The sequence below is a fragment of the Toxotes jaculatrix genome, chromosome 21, assembly GCF_017976425.1.
Source record: "Toxotes jaculatrix isolate fToxJac2 chromosome 21, fToxJac2.pri, whole genome shotgun sequence".
NCBI lineage: Eukaryota > Metazoa > Chordata > Actinopteri > Toxotidae > Toxotes > Toxotes jaculatrix.
Genome location: NC_054414.1, coordinates 12,125,690 through 12,147,888, shown reverse-complemented (window position 1 = coordinate 12,147,888; position 22,199 = coordinate 12,125,690). Strand labels below are relative to the sequence as shown.

The 22,199-nt window shown below is 39.8% G+C and overlaps 2 protein-coding genes across 7 annotated transcripts; one reads left to right on the top strand and one right to left on the bottom strand.

The window, feature by feature from the left end:
* The first annotated feature begins 716 nt into the window (after window positions 1–716).
* On the top strand, window positions 717–10,469 carry LOC121200967 (pleckstrin homology domain-containing family S member 1-like). Of its 6 annotated transcripts, none has more exons than XM_041066486.1 (17): window positions 717–802; window positions 1,383–1,420; window positions 1,819–1,916; window positions 2,004–2,122; window positions 2,292–2,426; window positions 3,138–3,201; window positions 3,382–3,411; window positions 3,715–3,768; window positions 4,542–4,616; window positions 4,718–4,804; window positions 5,020–5,063; window positions 5,212–5,262; window positions 5,373–5,498; window positions 7,312–7,416; window positions 8,225–8,320; window positions 9,247–9,382; window positions 9,486–10,469. In XM_041066486.1, exons 2-17 carry the CDS (start codon window positions 1,396–1,398, stop codon window positions 9,555–9,557), a joined length of 1,317 nt encoding a protein of 438 aa, XP_040922420.1. In that variant the 5' UTR covers window positions 717–802; window positions 1,383–1,395; the 3' UTR covers window positions 9,558–10,469. The 6 variants fall into 6 exon arrangements, with proteins under 6 accessions (XP_040922420.1, XP_040922419.1, XP_040922418.1 ...); XM_041066485.1 differs by having other exon boundaries at window positions 3,138–3,213; window positions 4,721–4,804; XM_041066484.1 differs by having other exon boundaries at window positions 3,138–3,213.
* A 2,756-nt stretch (window positions 10,470–13,225) lies between these two features.
* Window positions 13,226–22,101, bottom strand: dclre1a (DNA cross-link repair 1A (PSO2 homolog, S. cerevisiae)). Its single transcript, XM_041066481.1, has 9 exons — window positions 21,428–22,101; window positions 19,841–21,211; window positions 19,612–19,745; window positions 18,217–18,335; window positions 17,986–18,129; window positions 17,522–17,667; window positions 16,137–16,291; window positions 15,239–15,380; window positions 13,226–13,876 (listed from the first exon to the last, which is right to left on the bottom strand). Exons 1-9 carry the CDS (start codon window positions 21,819–21,821, stop codon window positions 13,710–13,712), a joined length of 2,772 nt encoding a protein of 923 aa, XP_040922415.1. The 5' UTR covers window positions 21,822–22,101; the 3' UTR covers window positions 13,226–13,709.
* Between the last annotated feature and the right edge of the window lie 98 nt (window positions 22,102–22,199).

Sequence of the window (22,199 nt, the reverse complement as noted above, 5' to 3'; positions counted from 1 at the left end):
GTTCGTCTAATGACTAACAGGACCAGGTCAAATTTTCGTCATGCTAACGTCACTGCACAGAATATCCCTCAAATCTGCTACTTCAGGCTCTAACTGACCTCCTCCAGTCCCCCCGACTCCCAACGCCCCCCCTCAGTTATCCTGACACATTTTGCATCAGAGGACATGGAAAAAGTGGCACGGCACAGCAGGGCCACATGCCTCCATCTGAGTGCTCCATGGAGACTGTGATCACTCAGACTGACATGCCCATTTGCAAGATAATTTCTGAATCGGAAATGGTGAAAGCAGCTGCTTTAGAGAGACATTTTCTTGTCTTCTTAGATTCCTGGATACATATGACCCATGCCAAAGTAAATTTAAACACATTTCACACTGAAAAACATCCATGTGTGCATAAACCTTTGTGCTTTTCAATGGGTTTTCAAAAGGATTTATAAGACCAGGGATTGGTACATGTGTCATACTTCCCAACAGAAAGTTTGCAAAGGAATGCAAGCATATTTCCTAAAATGTGAAAAAAAAAGAGTGAATGTGTACTTTTTCCAAGGGGAACAGGGTCCTTCAGAATTCTGCAACCCAAAGAACATATCAGGTCAACTAACAGCAGGTAAACAAATCAAGCGAATAAAACACTTGAAGCAAGTAAACAACTGAAGCGAGGAACCAGAAACTCCAGTTCCCATTATGAATATCTTGTTACTGTTTGCCAGGCACAGGAAAGTATCTGGCTTCCTCATGCAGTAACACTTATTGTTAAAGACAGTGAGGTGAGCAGAATCTCTGAGCGGCTGCTCCACAGGTAAGCATTCTATGTTTTTTTTTTTTTTTTTACACATATACACATTTATATATTTATACATGTACATGTTGTGATGTGTTGTAATGTGTTGGAATTTTAGTTTTTTTCCATCTGATTTACATTGAGATGTGACAAATAAGTAAACGTGCATCCACCAGCCAGCACATGTTTGGTTCTGTCTTAGAAAAGTGAGCATTAAATGATGTAAACCTTAACAATGGTTTGTTAAAAAGAGGATACTAAATATTCTTGAGTAAGCATTGCTGAGATATTGTATGGTGATATTTATTATTGTCTTTTTTTTTTTTTAAATTAGTGCGCCAATGCCGTTACAAGCAACAGTCATAAAATCTTTTTTTTTCTCATACATGTACACATGAACCTTACACACCTTCTTTTGGTGAACTGATCTGTTTTGACTGCTCTGCTTGCACAGAGGCATGAGCCTATTTTTAAACCCTACATTGTTAGTTTAAAAGGTTAACTATTTCCTATGGATATTTTTATACTGTTTTGAAGAGACAGAGATGATAGATCCCTGTGTTGTGTGTGTTTTTTTTTTTTTTTTTTTTTTTTTTAGGTGCAGTGTCACAATGAGTAAGGCCCAGAAGAGCACAGGTACTGTATCTGGATCTGGAAATCAGACTTAGGCTTTGATTTAGGTGCCTGTGGTTATTTACATTGGCATTTTGGGTTTGTTTAAAGTGTATCAGGAAAACCTGTTTTTACAGCTGAGCTTGTCAAGTCATAAAAGATTCATTTGACAAGGACACCTGGAATGTGCTAATGTACCAAAGTAATGCATGCCAGTTTTAACCACTTAGTCCTTTGTTTAAACTACTTTTTGAAAAAAAAAAAAAAAGTTATTTTCAGTTTTCCTTGACTTGTTCATTCTTCCTCCATAAACTGGTTTTCCCAAATAGTGCCAACAGGAAAATAAACTTATAGATTTCTGGAAATAAAAACAAGATTTAAGCAAACGATTACAGAACAACTGGATTTTCTTTTGCCCTCAGGTGGAAGTACTGTCTTCTACAGACCAGCTGGAGTTGTGAAGGAAATAAGATCTGGATACCTGTTCAAGTCTCCTCCTACAAAACGGTTGACGACAGAGGTAACAGCACAATGAATGTAACACATTTCATTAATCACATTTCATTAATCACATTTCATTAATTACTTTGTTGTATTTTTCCTTCAGAAATCATGGAAGAGGAGGTATTTTGTGCTGTTCAAACTCAGTGATCAGGAGCATCACCTAAAGTATTTCAGGAGTTCAGAGGAAAAGGACAGGCCACTTGGAGGGATAGACTTGTCACAGTATGTCATTAAATGGGCTATTTAATAGCAATTTATTATTGCTATAATGGTGTATAATGTAACCTAAAAAGGACATTAAATAAAACATTAAGAATATAGAACAACACACGTCTCAAATCCAAAGTAAATGTTGTTTTCAAAATCTGTATGTTTTGTGTCCTTGTATCAGTATTTCACTGTTGAATGTGAGTCCTCAAAACCACCAGAAATGGGGATGGATCCAGAAGAGCTTCAAGTGCCCTCCTTCCTGTGTGCTCTACATCAGGGCTGCTGAGCGGGACTACTTCCTCGTCGCGGAGAACAGGTCAGCCATCTGGTTTTTTTGAAGGTTTTTACGGGTGATATTGAGCACCAAGGTGGAATTTATAGCTCCTTTATCAACTTCAATGAATTTTATGACACTGTACTGTAAAAACACCTGACATACCACAAATACACAAGAATGTCTTTTTCTATGACTGTAAACAGCCGATTTACTAGATAATTAGGTGTGCATGCTTTTGCTCTTACTATATTTGGACTCTGCATAAACGATATAACTTTTTCAAATGAGATTAGGTTTGGATTCTGCAGTGGCAATGTGCAGAAAAACAGTCCCAAATACGTAAATGCATTAATCTGAAAGTGAGTGATGGCGTAACCGAGATTGAGGCCACAGCTGAGTTGGCCAATCCTCCTCTCAAGGCCCCCGCTGACACTTTCACAGTGCCTCATAAAACACTTCCCTCTGCCCTTTACACCATCGACTATTTTGGGAGTCCTAACAATCAAAATTAAATTATGATGCTGCCTTCCTGTTTGGTAACAGCCTATCAGCTGGTAATGATTTTGCCTTCCATTTTGCCCTCACTAAATTGTTGCTAAATGTCACTATTTCCACTTTATATTTGACTTTATAATTGAATTTTAAATTGAATGTAATAGCCATAATTTGTTGGGGGGGCAGGGGGGGGGGGGGGGGGGTGATTTTTATTTTTTTTTTAAAAAGCTTTTCGTATGTCCTCCTTTCTTCTAGTGATGAAGTGGACGGCTGGTTTGCTGACCTGTTTGAAGCCCTGAAAAACCGGCCACATAAATTTGTGAGTTCAGAGGTACATTTAAACTCCAGTTCTTTATAATATTTTGTTACAGCTTATGGAGACCAAAACAACTTCTTCTTTCTTTTTTTTTTTTTTTTTTTTTACATCTATCATGTTTGCTTACCAGCTATGTCACTGTCACTGACAATAATTATCTGATGTATTTTCTTACTCTTCAAGGATATGACTGATGGGCAGCAAATAATTGAGGTAAATATTCACATCACCTGGCTCAAATGGATGCCAACAAGTTTTTTTTTTTAATCCAATAAGTTGCTTTTTTCTTCTTCCATTCCTTTCCATTCACTTGTTTCACTACTACTTTATTTCCTTCTGTCGTCCTCTGCCTCCATTCTCACAGCACTTCATGTGCTCAGTCTAAATTCTCCCAGTGTCCCTGAGAAATCCAAGTGAAATTCCTCACCCTACAGTTTCACCAGTCTTCTATTAAGCGTGCTTATCAGTCAGGTCTTTGTTTGACTTGAAAATAGAACTCTCTTCCTGTTTTACCAGGTTATTTCAAAGCCCCTTACACGGAAAAAGAGTTCAGCTGTTGGGTGTGAAAAGGTTGGTCCATTGCAACTAAAGCTCTGCATGTATTTGACTAATTCTCTCTAAATTAATCCATCCTGTCAACCTAATACTGACTCAGGCAAATCAAGACTGTCCGTTTGGGTTTGAGTGGACAAGACAAGACAGGATGATCCGGGCCTTTAGCTGTAGTGTCACGTTTGTTATCCATGTGGATACCCAGGTACCTCAGAAGTCCACCTGAGCTACAGTATGATCATGGATAACCACTGATGAGTGATAATCAAAGGGTTTGGGGTCAAAATTCATCTCCTCTCATCACCTCTCACAGTCGTCATAGTCATCGTTTTAGAGCTCACCATGGTTTTCAAACTCATAACAACACTCAAAATATTCAGAAACAGAAGGCTCCGCTTGATAATTGTGCTGTTCCAATCCTAGCTTTATTTCAGTGTATTTAACTTTTTTGCTGCAGCGCCCTGGTAGATGAATGGTTACAGTGCACGTCACATGCGTGGCTTGATTCTGGCTGGGGACCTTTGTTGCATGTCAAAAACCCTTCGCTCTCTTCCCTTCTTTCCTGTCTCCCTCTTCACCATCAACAAATAAAGGTAGAAATGGCAAGAATTATTGGCAACCGGAGCATGAAGCACAACCGTTTTACTTTTCTGTTTATATATCTTTATATACTCATATATATTGTCTCATTTCTTTACAAACAAAACCCTCTGCTGTCAGAACAACATGTGACATGCCCTAATCACAGAAATCACAGGCGCTTTAATGTGTGTTTTTGTTGTCTTTTTCAGGCAGCGAAATATAAAATACGGTCCATGTCAGATCCATCCTCAAATGCTCTGGGTAACAGCACTGCAAAATCAAAGGTGCAAAATGTTGACTTGATTGTTTTAGTGATATTAGTTGGGGGAATTGGAGGTTATTTTGCTTTTGGTGATATATGGCATGCTGCTCTCTGATTTGCCAGCAGGATGAAGTTTATTCCAAAAGACGTGCATCAGAGCCTGTGAATCCAATCTACGACTACCCGAGATCCTACTTACAACAAGTACAAGTAGGGCTGCAGCTTTTAATCGTTTTCAATACTGACTGCCAGTTATTTTCTTGATTGATCAACTTATTGTTTCAGCTCTAAATAAAGTGACTACCAGTAGAGCTGAATCAGATATTGGGATTGATTTAAATTAACTTTTGGCTGTGATACTGCAACTAATGTGTACTGTAGCTGATAACTGTTGTAATTTCTGCCCTTTTCTTTCTGGGAATCAGGTCAGGGAAAATGGTTCAACCAATGGCAACGCCGTGGAGTCACTGTGAGTGTTAATTACTGTTTCCCTTTGTCAGACAAAAACGTTTAGTGTCACTTTTGTTCAAGTGACATGTGATGGAACTGTGATTTTGACTACTACAGTATTTTATATGGTTTGTTTCTCTGTTGATTTGAAAATCTGTCTCTTGTAGATATGAAACGATGCTGCAAGTTAGACATAATGGCCAGGTGGTTCAGGAAGTGTAAGCGCCAGATCACTGAAAGAAAAAAAAGATCATATTTTGTAATATTGATAAATAATTGCTGGTTAGTGTTTAAACTGACGTCAGTTCATTGTGCCAAATGCTTCTAGGGACCGTGAAGTTGAAGAGGTTACCGCTGGCAGTCTGATGAGGACTGTTACTCAGGTCTTTGACAAACTGAAGACCCAGATTTCCCCACTGCCTCCGTTCAGTGAGGAGGCAGACGCCGAAGACAGGTAGATCTCAGATTAATTACAGTCATTTTTTTTTTTTTTTAAGTGGGCCGTGGGTGTGTATTTTTGACTTTTCTCTTTGTCTTCGGTGTCAGTGCCCTATGCTCCTTGTGCAACATGTTTTGTCAATGCCCTAAATACCAAAATAGCTCACTCATCAGAGGCAATCACAGCCTTCCTGGCTCAAAGACCTAGGCTGACAACAAGGAGGGTGTTATTTTTACTGCATACAACTGTTGACACTTCAGGACTAGTCAAGAATCTCAAAGGGCACCTCAGAGCCTGTTTAGCAACTTATGCTTTCAACTAAATGAAAAGGTATCTTATCATCTAGTGAAAGAGGTTATACCTGAACAAGATGGCACTGATCATCTTCACTGATTTATATACAACTGAGCCATGAAAACATTGTATAAGCTGTACTTGGTCTTACATGTCAGGTATAACTGATTAACATCTACCTCATGTTAGCTGTCATTTATTCCACCACTGTATCTCATGCGGTTTGCATTGTAGATAACCAGATGCTCACCAGAGCCATGCAAAGTACTGTATTTAAATACAGTAAAAATACAAGCATTTAAAGTCAACTTACGTGACTTTTGCTAAAATAAAACACACTTAAACCACAAGTGGCAATCAAGGGATAAAGGTAAAGCACATGTAGGCTAATATTAGCCACCATAAGCTACTATTCATACCAGGTGAAGTAAGACTGTAGCCGGAAAATCTCTGCGTGTAGTGAATTGAAAAAGGGTGTGTTTCATTGCTTATGAGTCAGCTTTTAGTTTGGAAGAGGAGCAATGTTTCCTCTTCTAAATATTTCTTCTTTCTAAATCTGACCTTGTCTTGCTTCAAGGCCGTGAACATTAAAAGCAAAATAAAGAAAGCAAACATTTTCACAACATTGACCTTATAAATCACTGATGCTCTATTTTTTTTCCATCAAAAAAAAAAAAAGGTTTTCTGTATATTAGATGCTCAGGAAATCACACATATATACACAATATATACACAATAACACAGTCACCATTTTGAGTGTGCAGATCCGACTTTGTGTCTGTGTAACAGAGCTTCTGTTTCCTATAGGGCAAGTTTTAGCCAATCAGATTTGACCTTCCTGTTTATTAACACCATTGCATTAATCACCAACACAGCAAGTGATCACATCCACTTTGCCTCTGTCAGCTTTTTTTATATCATCATCTCCTGTATAAAAATACTCTTTTCTGCTGTTTGCTTTCTTAAATCTGCTGTAATATCAAACTATGTGATAATGTTGTGTTTCACACTGACGTCTGATTTCTTTCTAAGTGGCCAACCACTGTGCTGCCTCCCTGAAGACCATCACCCTCTCCCATGCTGATTTTATGAACTATTTAAAAAAAACCTCAAGACATCTGGTCTCCTTTTTATGTAACTGAGAGAAATCTATTTTGGTTTCTGGCGCATACACCTTTATCAACCATTTCTTCTTCCGTTATTATTTTCTGCCACAAGGGCAAATGTGGACTTCTTTCCATCCGAGGCTTCTAACACAGTGCCAGAGACTGTTGTTATGCGATCTGGCTGTGAGTCACCCTCCATGACAGTGCATGCAGATTCAGATGGTTCTTCCTTTGTGTCATTTCATAGCTTCAGTGAGTGTGGTCAACATGAAGGGTTGGTCTTGGTTCCTGCTAAACAACAGCCTTTTTGTGGTTTATCCTTAGTCTCTCTCCAAGCTGTCTCAAGGCCTTTTGTTGGATGCCAGCCAACAATACATAAGTGACTATGTACCCGATACAATCTCTGACGCTATTACTTGGTTTCACAGAGAAGAAACACACCCTTCGGACTTCAGCAGCAGCTCCAGTGACAACGGGGCCATGTCTCCTGTACAGATGCTGGAGATTCACAATGTGCAAAGCTCCACTGAGTGGTGAGATTATGAAGTAACTCACTCTGAAGCCAAAAATGTAGCTCCACGGTGGGAGGCACTGTTTGAATTTTAAGGGCCTCTTTTGCAATGAGACAAACACTAGAGATAAAGACATTTATGTGCGATGTGATGATTAGCTGAAGTGAAGAGTTAGAGTGAGGCATGAGCGCTCTCGTTCAACAGTTGCTCTACTTGTGGAGTAATAGTACAAGGACACAACCCCTGCTGTGGCGCCCTCTGAGCTACTGCCAATCAAAAAGTCAAAAACAGCTTTGTAATGGTTACAGAAAACAAATAAAAAAAGACATCATCACATTTAAGGTGACTCAGTAAAATAAATAACCAGAAAAGGAATGCTGGGACCAGCGCTGACATGTTGCACGACTGGTTAGAGTAGTTCCTGGAGGCTTTTGCAAGCAGAGGGGGGTATAAAAATAGTCGAATAATAATAAGCGCTGCTCCACATTAAACATGAATAACTCAGAGGACTTTGCAAACAGAATTTAAATGAGCTGTTCAAAGAAAATTAGAAGTCCTTATCTATACAGACACTCATCCCAATGTAATGGAAGAAGGAGACAATAATAACCGCAAACGTCTGCTTTCACTGTACGTGCCTGTTCACCGCATCCCCAGCAGACAAAATTTCATCTTAAGAATCAAAGGTTTCACTTAGTTTTTCTTTATTAGTTGGAATTTTGTGCCTTTAAATCAGGGAGTTGGTTTCGTAACTTATGCCATAATTTCTTCCCTAACATATACAATACCATTAGATAAAGCTTTCGCTGCTGTTATTTTTTCTTTCAAGTCTTGAACCCAGCACCGCGGAGGAAAGAGATATTGAGGTCAAGCAGGCAGATTTGAAAAAACACCTGACACTAACAGAAGTGGATGGGAAACCAAGGTGAGTTACTCAGTGAAAAAGGACAAATTACCTGTTGTTGTTGGACAATAAAGTTTTGCCATGTCTGACATATTGGATTGCTTTGACTGAAATATCTGGAAAGGCTTAACCAGTGCATCCCAAAGAAAAACAAAAAACAAACAAATGTTCCAGCCCTTTTTTAATCTTATTTTTCAGTGTTCATTAATAATAATAATGAAAGCACTGAAACCACCGATGTGTGTGCCACATTCACTCCTGTCTGTTCTATTTCAGATTTGTCTTCATCCAAGTAATTACAGACTGGTCGTAATGCTGCACGGCCTTGTTTTCTCTTTTTGCAGCTGAGAAAAGTCAAGCTCAGTGCTGTGCTGTGCTGCAGGAGCTGTCTATTCATTGGTGCTGGATGCTTCAGAGCATTCAGCTGAAATTTATAAACTGCTCTTTGCATTAATTCTTTTAATTGCACAAAATCCAAATTCTTAAACATCTTTTGTGATGTAGAAAAAACACTAGTTCATGCACAGTGTTCAGCGTTAAGTGAGGATGAAATGCGGGCCGTCACGCCTGTGTAGACAGCTGGATTTATTAAATAAAAGCATGTCTTGTTTTGTCAGACGTGAGAGACAGATGCGTGAACAACGCCTCCAAAATGCCTCCTGTGTTGACAAGCTGTAAGACATAAGCCAAACCTGCGGTAGAACACACAGTAGTACTAGTGACTGTGGCAAATATATTAGTGGGTTTTTGTGGCGGCTGTGAATGAAAAGCATGATGATTACAGGGGCCCACAGCTGGAAGGGACTGACAAAGGGCCAAAGAATTCCTACCTGAGTCTCTGCTAGTCCTAATGGGGGATTTTTTAAAAATTATTTTCACCTTAACACTAATAGACATAGTGCCTCTGACTTAAAAACAACGTATATGTGCTTTTGTGTGTGTCACAGTGTGTCTGGGTGGACAGGCCAGCCACAGTCGGTGTGCCTGTTCCACAAAGGAGACCAGATTCTGGCAATTAATGACTTGCACGTCGGCAGCATGGAGGACTTCAACATGTACATCAGCAAGTCACTCAAGAATGAGGTACGTTCATTACTAGCACGCGAGGTGCAAAGACGCCAACACGTTGTCAGTGTATGTGTCTGTGCATTCTATGATTTGAGAGACGAACTATTTCTCTTTACAGCTAAAGCTGACCATCCTGCGTCAACCTGGATGCCATCCGCTGCATTCCCAAAACTCTATCTGCTGTGACTGACTGCAAAATGACCATTAGAGATGAGACGCTCACTTCCACTAATCTGCCTGGGTGTGTTTAAACAACTCTTTGAGGCACCTCCTGTCTACAGTCGGTGGGTTTGTACCACTTTAGACAACAGACAGTATTTCCCCAAGGCCTGGTCAGTTCCTATCGATCTGTCCTTCTAATAGTTTACTCGATTTAAAAGTCTACAGGAGCTTTAAGTGAAGGTGAAAGGTAAACAAATATACTTAAGTTAGTTTACCAATCTCATACACTATGACTCACATTATATGTACAAAGATATTTGGTATGTAAACAATCACTTGCAGTCAGAGCATGATTTACGACTTCTTGATTGTGTGTGGTATTTGCTGTAAATACTTGTTATCAAATGTTGTGATTAGACCATATTTTCCCATTATTGGAGAGGGATACACAATGCACAGCAAGTTTTTTTTTTAAATGTAAAGGGCCCCTGGAAAGTAAAGTGGAAAGTAAAGCCAAATACTTTGGGACTGTACCTCAAGAATGGTTGAAAAGAGATGGATGGCTGGTGACCTGGGAAAAGACTCCTACCAGGGAATCAGGAGAGCCAACCTGTAAGTGCACAGAAGGAAATTACAATGGACATTTACAAAATGGAGAAGAAAAAATTGGTTAAATACATTATGCCCATCAGGCCTGATCCCATTTTCACAGATCAATGATTATGGTGTAAAGAACAGACCACTCCCTACTTGTACATAGTTTTTTTTTTTTTTTTTTTGTTTCTTTTTCCATATGTTTATACCTTTGATAAGTACTATTATGAGACTACTGGCAAACATGGATATATGATTGATGTATCTGAAAGACATCTTATGGAAATGTTTGATGCTGATGCCAATAAAAAAAAAATTACAAAAGGAAAAACAAAGTTGTGCTCAGAAGGAAACAGAGAGCTGTTTTACAGAAACATGTTTCCTCATACCTCTTGTATGATGCCAAATTAAAGGGCATTCTCATGGCACAAATGTGTAAGGGAGATAAAACTATGATAAACTGTGCATGTAGCACCAAAAATGGGGCAATATGCAGACAACTTTAAAATCCAATGGCAGCGAAGGTTTCGGAGGATTCTGGGCATGTGTTGGATCTTTTCTTGCCGCTGATTGCCTAATGCGAAATCTTCTATTTTTAGTAATCAACTTTAATCCAAGATGAAGCAACAGGGAGCATAAGTAATTCAAAGAGCATGAGGATGGTGTTAGGCATAAACCAACATGCCAGTTGTGGCCAGAAATATTGAAACCACATTTGCATCTTAAAACTGACTGGCTTGAGGAGGAACAACTGAGCTGCATGAATTATCACCCAGAAATGCTGATTCATTTCCAGTTTGCTCAGTATTCAGCACCTGTGATGCCTTTTCTTTGTCAGCCTTTCTCAGCTAATGACACAATTTTAGAGCATAAGTGGTTAAACTGCATGTTAAAATGTACATGCTATTAGTATTTGTTTATATGAAAAAAAAGTCCTAGATACATTAAGATTTTAATAGTTTGACAGCAGTTAGGGCTGGATGAATAACCAAAGATGTACAAAGAGACTGGTGTTTCTTGTTGCCCACACCTTAGGGAGAGTTTTGTGAATTAAAATGCCGACAGAATGGTGTTGCACCTCAGGCTATGTTTCACCTGTTTCTCTCTGATTTGAGACAGAAATGGTGAGTCAGAGAACGGAGGATGCTCTGCGGAAATGTAATTATAATGTAACTTTGGAAGATGGTTTTCTTTTTCAAATTATGCCTAGTGACCAATGCCACTCCCGAACAAAGACAACATTATCTGCATGGCGTATTCTCTTCAACAGGCCCTATTCTCTCTCTCTTTTTTTTTTTTTTTTTAAACTAAAATCCCTTTTTTTGTTATGTCCAGTGACCAGTGTCCACAGAGGGCAAGGATAAAACGTTCCACTAAACTCCTAACATCAAATATGATCAGATACTGTTAATATTCAGACAAGTCCTTATCCTGAGACATCATGTCAGCTTTTCCAAGGTTAATGTTTCAAGCTTTAATGGAGCTATTAAAGCAGTATGAGTACTGGCAAAGAAATGATTCAGGACATTGATTTTTTTATAGTCCATTCTTCAACTGTGATATTCAAACTGTGCTGTATTTTACAGACGCTCCATTATAAATAAATGCATCCTTCCGTTCGTATTTCTTTAACAATTTTAACTGGGTTCGAGGAATATAAAATACACAGCACATAAAATGGGCTGCTGAGTTTATGCAGCAATATTTCATAACTCAGGGGGAATTGTTTTGAAAACTTATTTTCTCTCAAATAAGACACCTGAAGACACTCCTACAACACTGTTTTTGACCAGTTTCATAAAAGCTCTTCTTCTTCAAAGATTATCAGTTCATTCTGGTTTTAACTGAAGATTACAGCGAGAGCCAGAGGGTTATCTCATTATAAAAAGTTGGCAGGGATTCAGTACCAGGAACAGCCGGGTGATTACCCAACCTGAACATCCAGATTCATTTCTTATCTCGTCTCATCACCCTTCAGGCCACAATGTATGGAGCCATCAAAATCATCATCTCTTAAGGATACAGGATGATAGTGCTTGGGGATTTTCTGTTACCATGACAGACTCCTCATTATTTGTGGACGCTATTCTTTTTTCCAAAATCAGACACTAGTAAGTGAGACATACCTACAAACTGAAATAGAAAGATACTTCAACAAGCGTCCCAGTCAATCCAATTTCAGTTTGGCAAGACTTAATATCACTCATGCCTAGGGGAAGAATACCAAATGACTTTATTATTAGACGCGGCTTACTGGGAATCGCTTGCTGAGAGCAGATTGTAACAGTGGTTATTATATCAGTCACCTAGTAAAGTGGGTGACAAGCATGGAAACACAAGCTGGACATAAAATAGGAAGCAATAAGTAAGAGGCAAGAGGTGTAATGAAATGTCTAGAGATGGCTGTAAAACAGCAATTTCCTTGACTAACAACTAACTTAATATTAACACTGCAAGAGACTGTGTACCCATAACAAGTGATGGAAACTTACAAGGAGCTCATGGTCCTTTTGCAGGAATCAAATATGAAAATCAAATCCTCATCCTTAAGATTCAAACATAATACACTGCATACATGGGGACATATTGTAGGAATCTACAGAACAAAAAAACCTTTTCAGTGTTTAGAATCTAGGTTTTATGACCAACAATTTCCCCACTCTTGCCTCTGAGATTGAACACGCAGCTCAGGCAGATGCAGAAAGTTGTTCTACATGAAAGGAGAAACCACGCAGAGATTCTGCTGAAAAGCCTGCTTTGCAGAGAGCGAGATTCAAAAAGCTCTCCCTCTGTGCCACGTCTCTGCTGTCTCAGAGATAAACGACTGGCAGATCTGACAGCAAACCCTTCAAAAACAAGCATTTTCAAAGCCACGACACAAGAGTGGCATTCCTCCCTACCACTACGTTTTGCCAGAGGAAGCATTGACTGTACTGCACAAGTTCATCAGTATGGAGGATCTGAATAGCAGAGATGTCAGTACGTACAGTAAGAGTGAAAAATCCAGATAATGCAGCCTTGAAAACTACTGATTGTGACAAAAGAAAATAAAACGTGTAAATAATGTATAATAAATAATGTGGAAAGTGTTAAAGAATGTTTAAAATTTATATTTTCAGCATAAAAATTTTGATTACATACAAAAAAAAATACAGACATTAGGAAACAGGAATTGCACAGTATCAGAGCAGCATTTGCATTTTGGTGACAAACAGTAATATAACTGGAATTGGCCAAAGCCACACATCCAGTTAATTCGGTTCCAATGTAAAATACTTCTGGGTGAGGGAGGTCTAACTGTGGGTCGTGATACATGTATGACCTCAGATCATGTTTACACACAACAGCTTTAATTCAGGACACTGTGGATAAAAGAAAAACCTTTATATCTCTTTAGTCTGCGCTGAAATGCTACTGTCATGAGCTCAGCACTCTGAAGCAAGAAACTTCAATAAAAGTAATAAAATAAGTAGTGTTGAATTATATTTGTTAGCCGTGGTCATACAGCGTTGAAGTAATGAAAATTAACTCGTTTGTTCTCATTACCAACAAGCAGCAGAGTTTAGTGCATTTTAACGGTAATAAGCTACAGTTTAGCTTTAGTTTCCATGAGCCACTCACTAAAGCACTTCTCCATAGCCTTCCTGTTAGACCAGCTGCCATTGTTGACTGTGGGAATGATCTTGAGAGGCTGGATCCACTGGACAAAACGCTTCAACTCCAGAAAGCTGCTGTGCTCACTGTATGGGATTCCTGTCAAGAAAACAGAGGAGATGCAATTTATCATGTATCCAAACTTTGACGCTTTAAACAGATCGTTGCTTTACAAGTCGGATTTGTCAAACAAATTCAAATGTAGCCCTGCTGAAAATGACATAAGCCTGAAGATAACTCACATTTTGCCATTCTCTCTCAGGGTTATTTTAAGTGTAAGCTGTAATTATCTTCATTTCCTTAATTTATTAAGGAGACAAGTCCTAAAGAGGCCAGTAGTGGTTTAGAACAGAACCCGAGGGACTTTTCAAACATTATTTTCAATTTCAGCTCACCTGCTTTGATATATTTTCTTCCTCGTTTCTCTATTTTGAAATGTCAAGCTCCTTGAAGAGATCTGATTTAAGGTCTCTGAGCCAAGTGTCTAAAAGTATGGGGAAGCCAGTCAGACCAGCAACAGGGCAGAGTCTCAGAGTAGGGATCACAATGTTCCCCTCTGAGGAGACAAGGCACATTTCAGATGCTGAAACATTAAGGCTATCAAATGCCATGATTTTTGTTTGGAGGTGAAAATAAGAAAACGGCTTGGAACTGCTGCAAAGAGCAGCCGCCTGTTGTTTGTCCTCTTTCATCCCTCCACAGGTTTTAATGTGCTCCACCACTGCTTTTTTTAACAGATCTAGCTGAAACTAAGCCTTCTCAAGTATACAGTCAATCCTCCCACATGCAGAGAACAATATTAGGAGCAGTAGTAGCATATGGCTAGGAAGGGCACGGAGGAGGAGATAAACACAAGGCGGAGAGAGAGAGAGAGGGAAATGGAGAGAACGCGCAAATTGGCTTCCGCCTGAGTGACACACAAACTGCTGAGGAGGAAGAAATTATATGCGAGTGCTCATCGCAAAAGCCTTTAGCTGGTGATTGTAGGTTATGGGCCAGATGGCTGATGCTGCTGATGGATCTATTCAGAGCAGGAAACAGAGTATAGGAAGAAAAACAAGCTAAATCTGCAGTGGCAAATCAAATCCTGACCCATTTCAGCACTGGGGTTTAATGCCAGACTACTCTCCAGTAGTGCTGTCCATGACTGAAGATACAACCCAGCATCCTTTTACTTATGTGCATTCTGGTCACCAAGCTGAGGTAAACTGAAACTGAGCCATGGTCTGTTGTTAATCCTCACACTCCTTCCCTGAGACTCCTCACCTTGCCAAAAGAGGGAGCTGTAGGATAAGTACAATAATGTGAGGGAACATGTTTTTGGCAGGGGAAAAAAGCTTGTAGCCATTCCTCCTCACCTGTGACTCTTTAACTTTTTAGACATTCATGGTTGTTCTGTGTGAATGTATGCTTGTAATGCCTTCTGTCGAATAACCGGATACAAGGAAAATGAATGCGTACCATAAATGGAGATGTTGCCACTGATCTCAGGCTGAATGGCTTCCACTGATTCCACCTGCTGGCTGAAGGTCCAGCCGGTGGGTTTAAAAGCCACCAGCCGATCATACCGTTCGGAAAACCGTGCCAGGTGATCCTGCAGTTTCTGGAGACCAAGTGAGGGTGAGAAGGGGATCCATGGATATGAGAACTTAAATGTTAAAATTCAGATTTCCAATTTACAATAAAGTTAATGTAAACATCAAACTTAAAATGTGGCTTCACACAGTTGTATCCATTAATGATGTAAGTTCTTAGTGCAAACCTAAACTGCATCTATTTCCCCTCATGTCAGCCTTTCTGTGCTTACCGATGCGTAAATCATACCAAGTCTGGGACTTACCCATGGTTATACAGATGGAAAATTTAAATGCTTTAGTCCTTTTGGAGAGATGATGTGCTTGGGTCATCATAATTAGCATTTCCTTATTATTTTACCTCCTGTCACAGATACTTGCACAGGAATAGAACACAAGCAGAATAAACGATGTGTTTGCACGTCACAATAAACTGTCCAGAAATAACTGGGAACACAGCAAGAAAAGTTTACACAAAAAAGTCTGCAGACCATTTGAGGAATAATTTATAACTACAACAGCCAGCTCTATTCCTCTTCATCTCACTAAGTAGTTTATTATTAAATGGAATAGTTAAACTCTTCTCACTGAGTGTTTATCACTGGAGTACATGGACTCATGCCATGAATAAACAAAGAAACTGAGGGCTATGTTTGATGTGATATATTTGCTAGTTGTGTTACTGTAATTACTGATGTACTGTTTCCTAAACATGCCCCTAAAATAGAACATTTTAATACTCCTGTGGGCTCAGAGTTTCCCCGTAACGAGGCTGCTGCACCTACTTTGAAGGTGAGCTGCATCATGGGCAGCACATGGACTTGGGCCGCCTTCCAGTCGGTGGTTATACGTTGTCTGACTTGCTCTGACTCCAGGCAACACATGGTGTTGTATTTGTCTCTAGAGAGGCACACTTTAGACCCCAGGACCTCTGCCAGTGCTGCGAATGAAGCAGAACAAGGTTTGAGTAAGAACCAGGAATGTGGGAAACTCAAGTCTTTTTCATTTTAAGACCCAATATGTACTTGCAGTTCAGAACCCGTTGCTGTTGTTACCCCCCACTGACAATTTGTACATTTTACTACAGAACAAAGTTCACCTGTCCTGGAGAACTCCAGAAAAACAACTGATTTAACTTCAGCTTCACTGGAACACATTGTACAAAATCTACAGGCTAAAACCAAATTAAAACAAACAAAAAAAACAAACCAAAAAAAAAACAGTTCAATGCCCCCTCTAAAACAATTTGAATTATCTGTATTGCTTTCCCTGCCCTGTAAAGTGTGTGTTTTAAGTGTACAAATACTCTGTGGATGAGTACAGTCATACAGACAATTGAATCAGCTGTCATTTTTTTTTTCCTGTTCCAATTTCATGCAGGGCTTGTTGAAGCAAAGTTGATTAGAATGAACGCATGCTGTTCACTGTGGTGAGGACATTAGTTTTTGAGTACTTCAGTACATCAAAGTGGAACAGACGATTATTCATGTGTGTCACCAGAGGACCGTTTGCCTCCACATGAGGACAATGCATATTGAGTGGCTCTTTTCTCAAAACACACTAATCCACAAATTCTTCAAACCGCTCCCATTTCAACAAAAGGCTTATCTGACGACCTTTCAGTGGAAGGGAATGTCAGGTAGTGATATAAGGCTACAGAAAAATCCACTCACCTTATTAGTTTCAGAAATACATTTACTTTCTGTCCATCAGTCTTATTTGTAACACGACAGTCACTTCACTATTCAGCTGCAACAACTGCAGTTTAAGCTGTTTTAAATGTTTTAAAGTGACTTAACAGACAAACATTTTCATTAGTGCAGGAAAAATTTTAAAAAAGCCACTTCATAAACTTAAATGTCATGGTCAAGATGAGAAAAATCAAATCTCTTTAAAAATCCTGACAATGATTGGAGATACAAGGATGTCACCCCAATGCATTAAGATTCTTTCAACTGATCCCCTTCATGTGAAGTTAGACATCAACTGAGTCAAAGGAGTTACTCTATTTAAATAACAAAACTCATTATTCTACAGTCCATAATAATCTGTAGTTATAAATCATACAAAGCAGGCATGCTTTGTCTTCTGGTGGCAGATGCACGCTTTAAAAAAAAAAAAAAAAAAAAAAAAGTCAAATATTAAGTCTGCATAAATTCCAGACGCTTACCTAAAAAGACCTTCTCTTTCCCCACAGAGTAGGACCCACACACCACAAGCGTACGCGGGTTGAGCGTCACCAGTTCAAAGGCTGTGTTGGCTGCAAAGTTGATGGCTTCTTGCTGTCTGGGGAAGGTGTACTGAGGGTTGCAGTAGCTACAAGGATAAGAGAGCTTACATTGGAAATCTGAGTCTCCTCCAAGCTTCTGCATCACTTTGACTGACTCTTCTTGCTTTCGTAGATTAAAGACATGGAGTTGTGCACAGTTCACCACAACAATTAGAACTAGGGAATCATCCTCAGGGAGTGGTTGTCACTGTATGTTTATGTATTAGCTAATATTGAGCCATGTTGACTGATAAATTCTATCTAAATTAACCCAAAAAGGTGATGCACACATCTGAAAGCAGTACAGTACAACCACAATCCTGCTTTTGGTACTGGTACATAGACCGTATTTAGGAAATACTTACGTGGTGTCCAGATAGAGCGTCTGAACCCTGCAGCTGAGTAACTCAGGGTAGGTTTCCATTGAGGGATCAGCTCTAAAGTCTCCAGTGTGGAGGACTGTCTGTCCATCGGGCAGGAAGAACAGCAGCATGGCAGCTCCTGGACAACTGAAAGAACAGCCATTTATTTTCCTCCACTATTAAGCAGATGATCTCTACTCAGTGGCTAATGTTGATGTCAGCTGGATGACTCACTGGTTGGCGTCCAGGAGGATGACATCGACCCCCTCCACGGTCACCCGGGTGTTCATGGGAAGGATGTGGACATACTGCTCTGCCACCTTCAATTTGCTTTTCACCAGGTTCCCTGTAATCTGACCACAAGAAGCAGCTGTTAGTCAGCTCACATCACACTGATTTAGCAGCAGTAAACAGAATGATTGCTCTATACATCGTACATGAACTTACAATATAGTGAGAAACACATGGAATACAAAAATTTACAAGTAGGGATTCTTAACAACTAAAAGTCTGCAAAATAAGAAATAATCTCAGCTACTAATGCCTCAGCATCAGTGCTCATCATGTCGCTGTTCACTGTGTAATTCGCCCACAAAACCCTTGAGATCTTATTTCCAAATCTACAGGGCAAATTTCCTCAGTGATTCTGATCAAACTTTTCTGGGCTATGACCCATCTAGCGCCCATGTGTAATTTCTGTGACCTACCAAATAAACAAAACCCCAGTGGAGTCCGTTTTTAGTTTTAACCCCTAGAGAACACACACACCACTGTGATAAAACATGACCTAATTGACAGGAAAACTATCATATGTAACATCCACTTTCCCCAGAACATTTTATTCAGGAAACCATCTAACAGGTTATTAATTTCAGAGTTTTTAAACGTCCCAGTAAGATAAGAAAATGTAAAAGAGCTGAAGTTACGACTGTAAACAAATTATATGTCTAAACTAAAACACGAAAAAGGCAATTTAAGTCTGGATATTATACTATACCTCTATTCATTCAGTTTATTGCTTAATTCACACCTTTATTGGTGGCAAAATCTACACAGTGACAAGAGTGAAAGAAAAAGACCTATTGAGACCCAGACAAACCTAATTTCCTGGATATTAAGTGTTTTTCTGCATAATTGTGGAAAAAAAAACCCACAAGGATCTTCAAATTTCAATCAGCTCCAATATGGTCTGAGCCACTGGCAAATTGGTATTCATAGCTGCCAAAAGCAAGTGAAATTTTCATTAGTCTGAGTCAGTGCAGTGCAGTGAGATAACAAATGGATCAGGCATTTACTCTATGAATTCTTTGGAAAAGAGCAGACAGGAAGCTTTTTAATGAGGTGCAAATAAATAGGATTTCTGAAGAAAAAAAAAAAAAGATTTGTAGCAGTGAAGGGAATATCTTCCATTGTATCCAAGGGCTAACAAGCCTTTGGAGGGACACTCCTATTTACTGCATAAAACTTGAACCATCATCCATATCAGTTTCCTGTCCAAAAGGCACAAAAAGGACAGTCTTATGCAGATCAAAGCATTAAGTTGGTTATATAGTAAAGTATTTGACTCATCAACTAATGAAATGAAATAACAGACGTTATTCCTATTTCACAGTACAAAACATGACTTACTCTGTTACAGTAGATAGGAAATGTAGAGTTCTTGGTCAACCCCCCATAGTGGTCTGAGTGGAAATGTGTTAGGAAGTATGCAGTTATGCCCTCGATTTCCCCGTACCGAAAGGCGTCTACGACAAACTTTGTACCTGAACACAATTAACAGATGCTTTAAATTACAAACACAGAACTGCTTAACCTTCAGATTCATGCAGCAACATATGATATATGGTCCCTCACTGACCTGGAATCTTCTTGTAGAACGGACAACGTGGTAATTCTACTTCTCCGTCAGCGTTCCCTCGGTTCCACCTTCCTCTTCTCCATCCTCTGGTCTGACCTTTCCTTTCTTCTCCCTGAGCATTCGCTACATCACTGCTATCTACAGACACTGTCCCCTGTGAGGTATCCGCAGTTGTGTCAGCCTTATTTTTCCTCTGCCTGTCTCTCCTTTGTCGTCTGTGTTTTAGGTTCTCACCAAGTGTTGGAACAGAGGCGGAGGCGACTTCATTTGGTCCATTCTTGGCCTCTTTCTCCTTCTGCTTGAGGGGTTTGAGGCCAAAAAACACCCCAATGTCCGTCTGCTTGAGACAGGAGGCCTGAACAACCTTGCTCTGGCCCTTCTGTGGTGGCATGATTTCAGATGTAAGGGAAGTGGAGATTTGAGTTGAAGGCACTTGATGAGAATTTGCGTTAGGCTGCTCTAACTGAATACTGTTGTTCAAATTTTTAAAATGCAGGCTATCTGAGCTTAGAAGAGTTTCTCTCAGGCGTTCTAAAACAATACTCTGTGGAGACTGAGCACTAGTCTTGCATGGACTGATGGCACTGTGAGCTTGGTTTTCAGGAACCTTAGCGGCTGCAAGCTGATTAGTAGGTGCTAATGAGGTAACTGACTCCAGCTGGGTGTTTGAGGAAGACGGGTCCTTTCCCAGCACATTATGGGTTTCCAAATTATCTATAAACTGAGTTAGGATCTCGTCTTCACTTGAGAAGCCGTCACTAAATAGCACCATTGAGTCCTCATCCTCATTTTCAAATGCATCCCTATTAAAGAGGACTGTTCTGCACTTACTATTATTGACTTCAGTTTCTGTAGGAAACTCAGAAAGAGGAGAGTAGGATATGACTTCATCACTTTCAGGAGAAGGCTCAGTTTTGGGAGAACTTTCACAAGCTTGTTCTCCACTGTCTTCCTTTACAGGAGTGGATGAAAGCTCTGCTTTACTTTCTTGTGAAGCACTGATAGACTTGTGGCCTTTAGTAGAGGATGACCAGCCTTTCTTTTTCTTAAAATCCTCTGGGCCAGGTGAGCGCAGGAACATAAGTCCATTTGTAAGTTTAGACGGAGGTGTTCCAGTGATATCATTGCAAGGGGATAAGGCAGAAAGACTGACAGCACTGTCCTGTGAAGAGTCTAAAGCAGAGCCCTCCACCTCGTTGTTTTTCAGTCCTGGGAGACAACTGAGGCTGGTCTCCATGCTGGTTTCAAAATGCTGGGACAGACTGAGGAGGGCTGCGTCACTGTTTGCTCGATTGTGGGCCAGGAGTGTGTGGTTGAATTTCTTGTAATGGTTTGGAATGGTGGAGGAGCACTGTAGACCATCTGGACACTCTGTATGAACAGATAAAACATCCAAATATTACAGGTACAAATGGTAATCAATAACCAAAAGGTTATTATTGTATCACATTGCATTATGGGAAATGTAGGATTTGGTGTTTTTGTCATACATTGTTAATCTGAACCTATGTAAGAGCTTTTTATTTGGTAAGAAGTGTATCAGTCAACATTTAGATGAAGTATATGATGTAGTATGGGTGTCTGTACCTTTGCATTTGTCCCTGGGGGTGTCAAGACATTCAGCAACATGCCACCTTTGAGTCTGTACCACCAAGATAGAAAAGGGCATCTGACACATAGGACAAAAGTCTCCCTCTGCAGCATTGTCTGTTTCAACTGTCTTATAAGTAGGTGATACCTTTGATGGTAGAGTATGGGTCTCTACGTTAACAGCATCAGTACTAAACTGTCCACTTTCAGCTGTCTTGACTTTCTCAGGTGCCTTGACTGAGAAAGCAGTGTCTCTCTTGGAGGTTTTTCTGGAGGCATATCTCCTTTTAGTGACAGCTGTAACTGCAGAGGGTGATTTCTGTCTCTTCTTTTTCTTCTCAAGAGGTTTATACTCCCAGATGTCATTTTCAGAGTCGCCCTTTTGTGACATTTGGAGGAAAAGAAAGCGTAACGTCCGTGATATTATACAACGACCTCCTCAGAACCACAGTTATTACACAAGAGCTGATGTTTGGTAACATCCCGCGTTTGCCGAAAATTATAAACGTTACAGTAGACTAACGACAAAAGGTAGATTCCTTGATATTGCGAGCATAAGCGACTCTGCTAAAACAGTTTCTCATTATTAACAATTAAGACACGGAGCTATTTTTTTTCTATACATGCTCTGTGTTCCCGCAAGAATATGTTAGCACCAGGTTAGCGCTTACCGCCAGTGCACCAATGAATGTAGTAAAGACAGCTACAGAAACACAGCAGCACTTTCCACAAATTTGGCAAACTTCACTTACATCGTAGTTCAAATTAA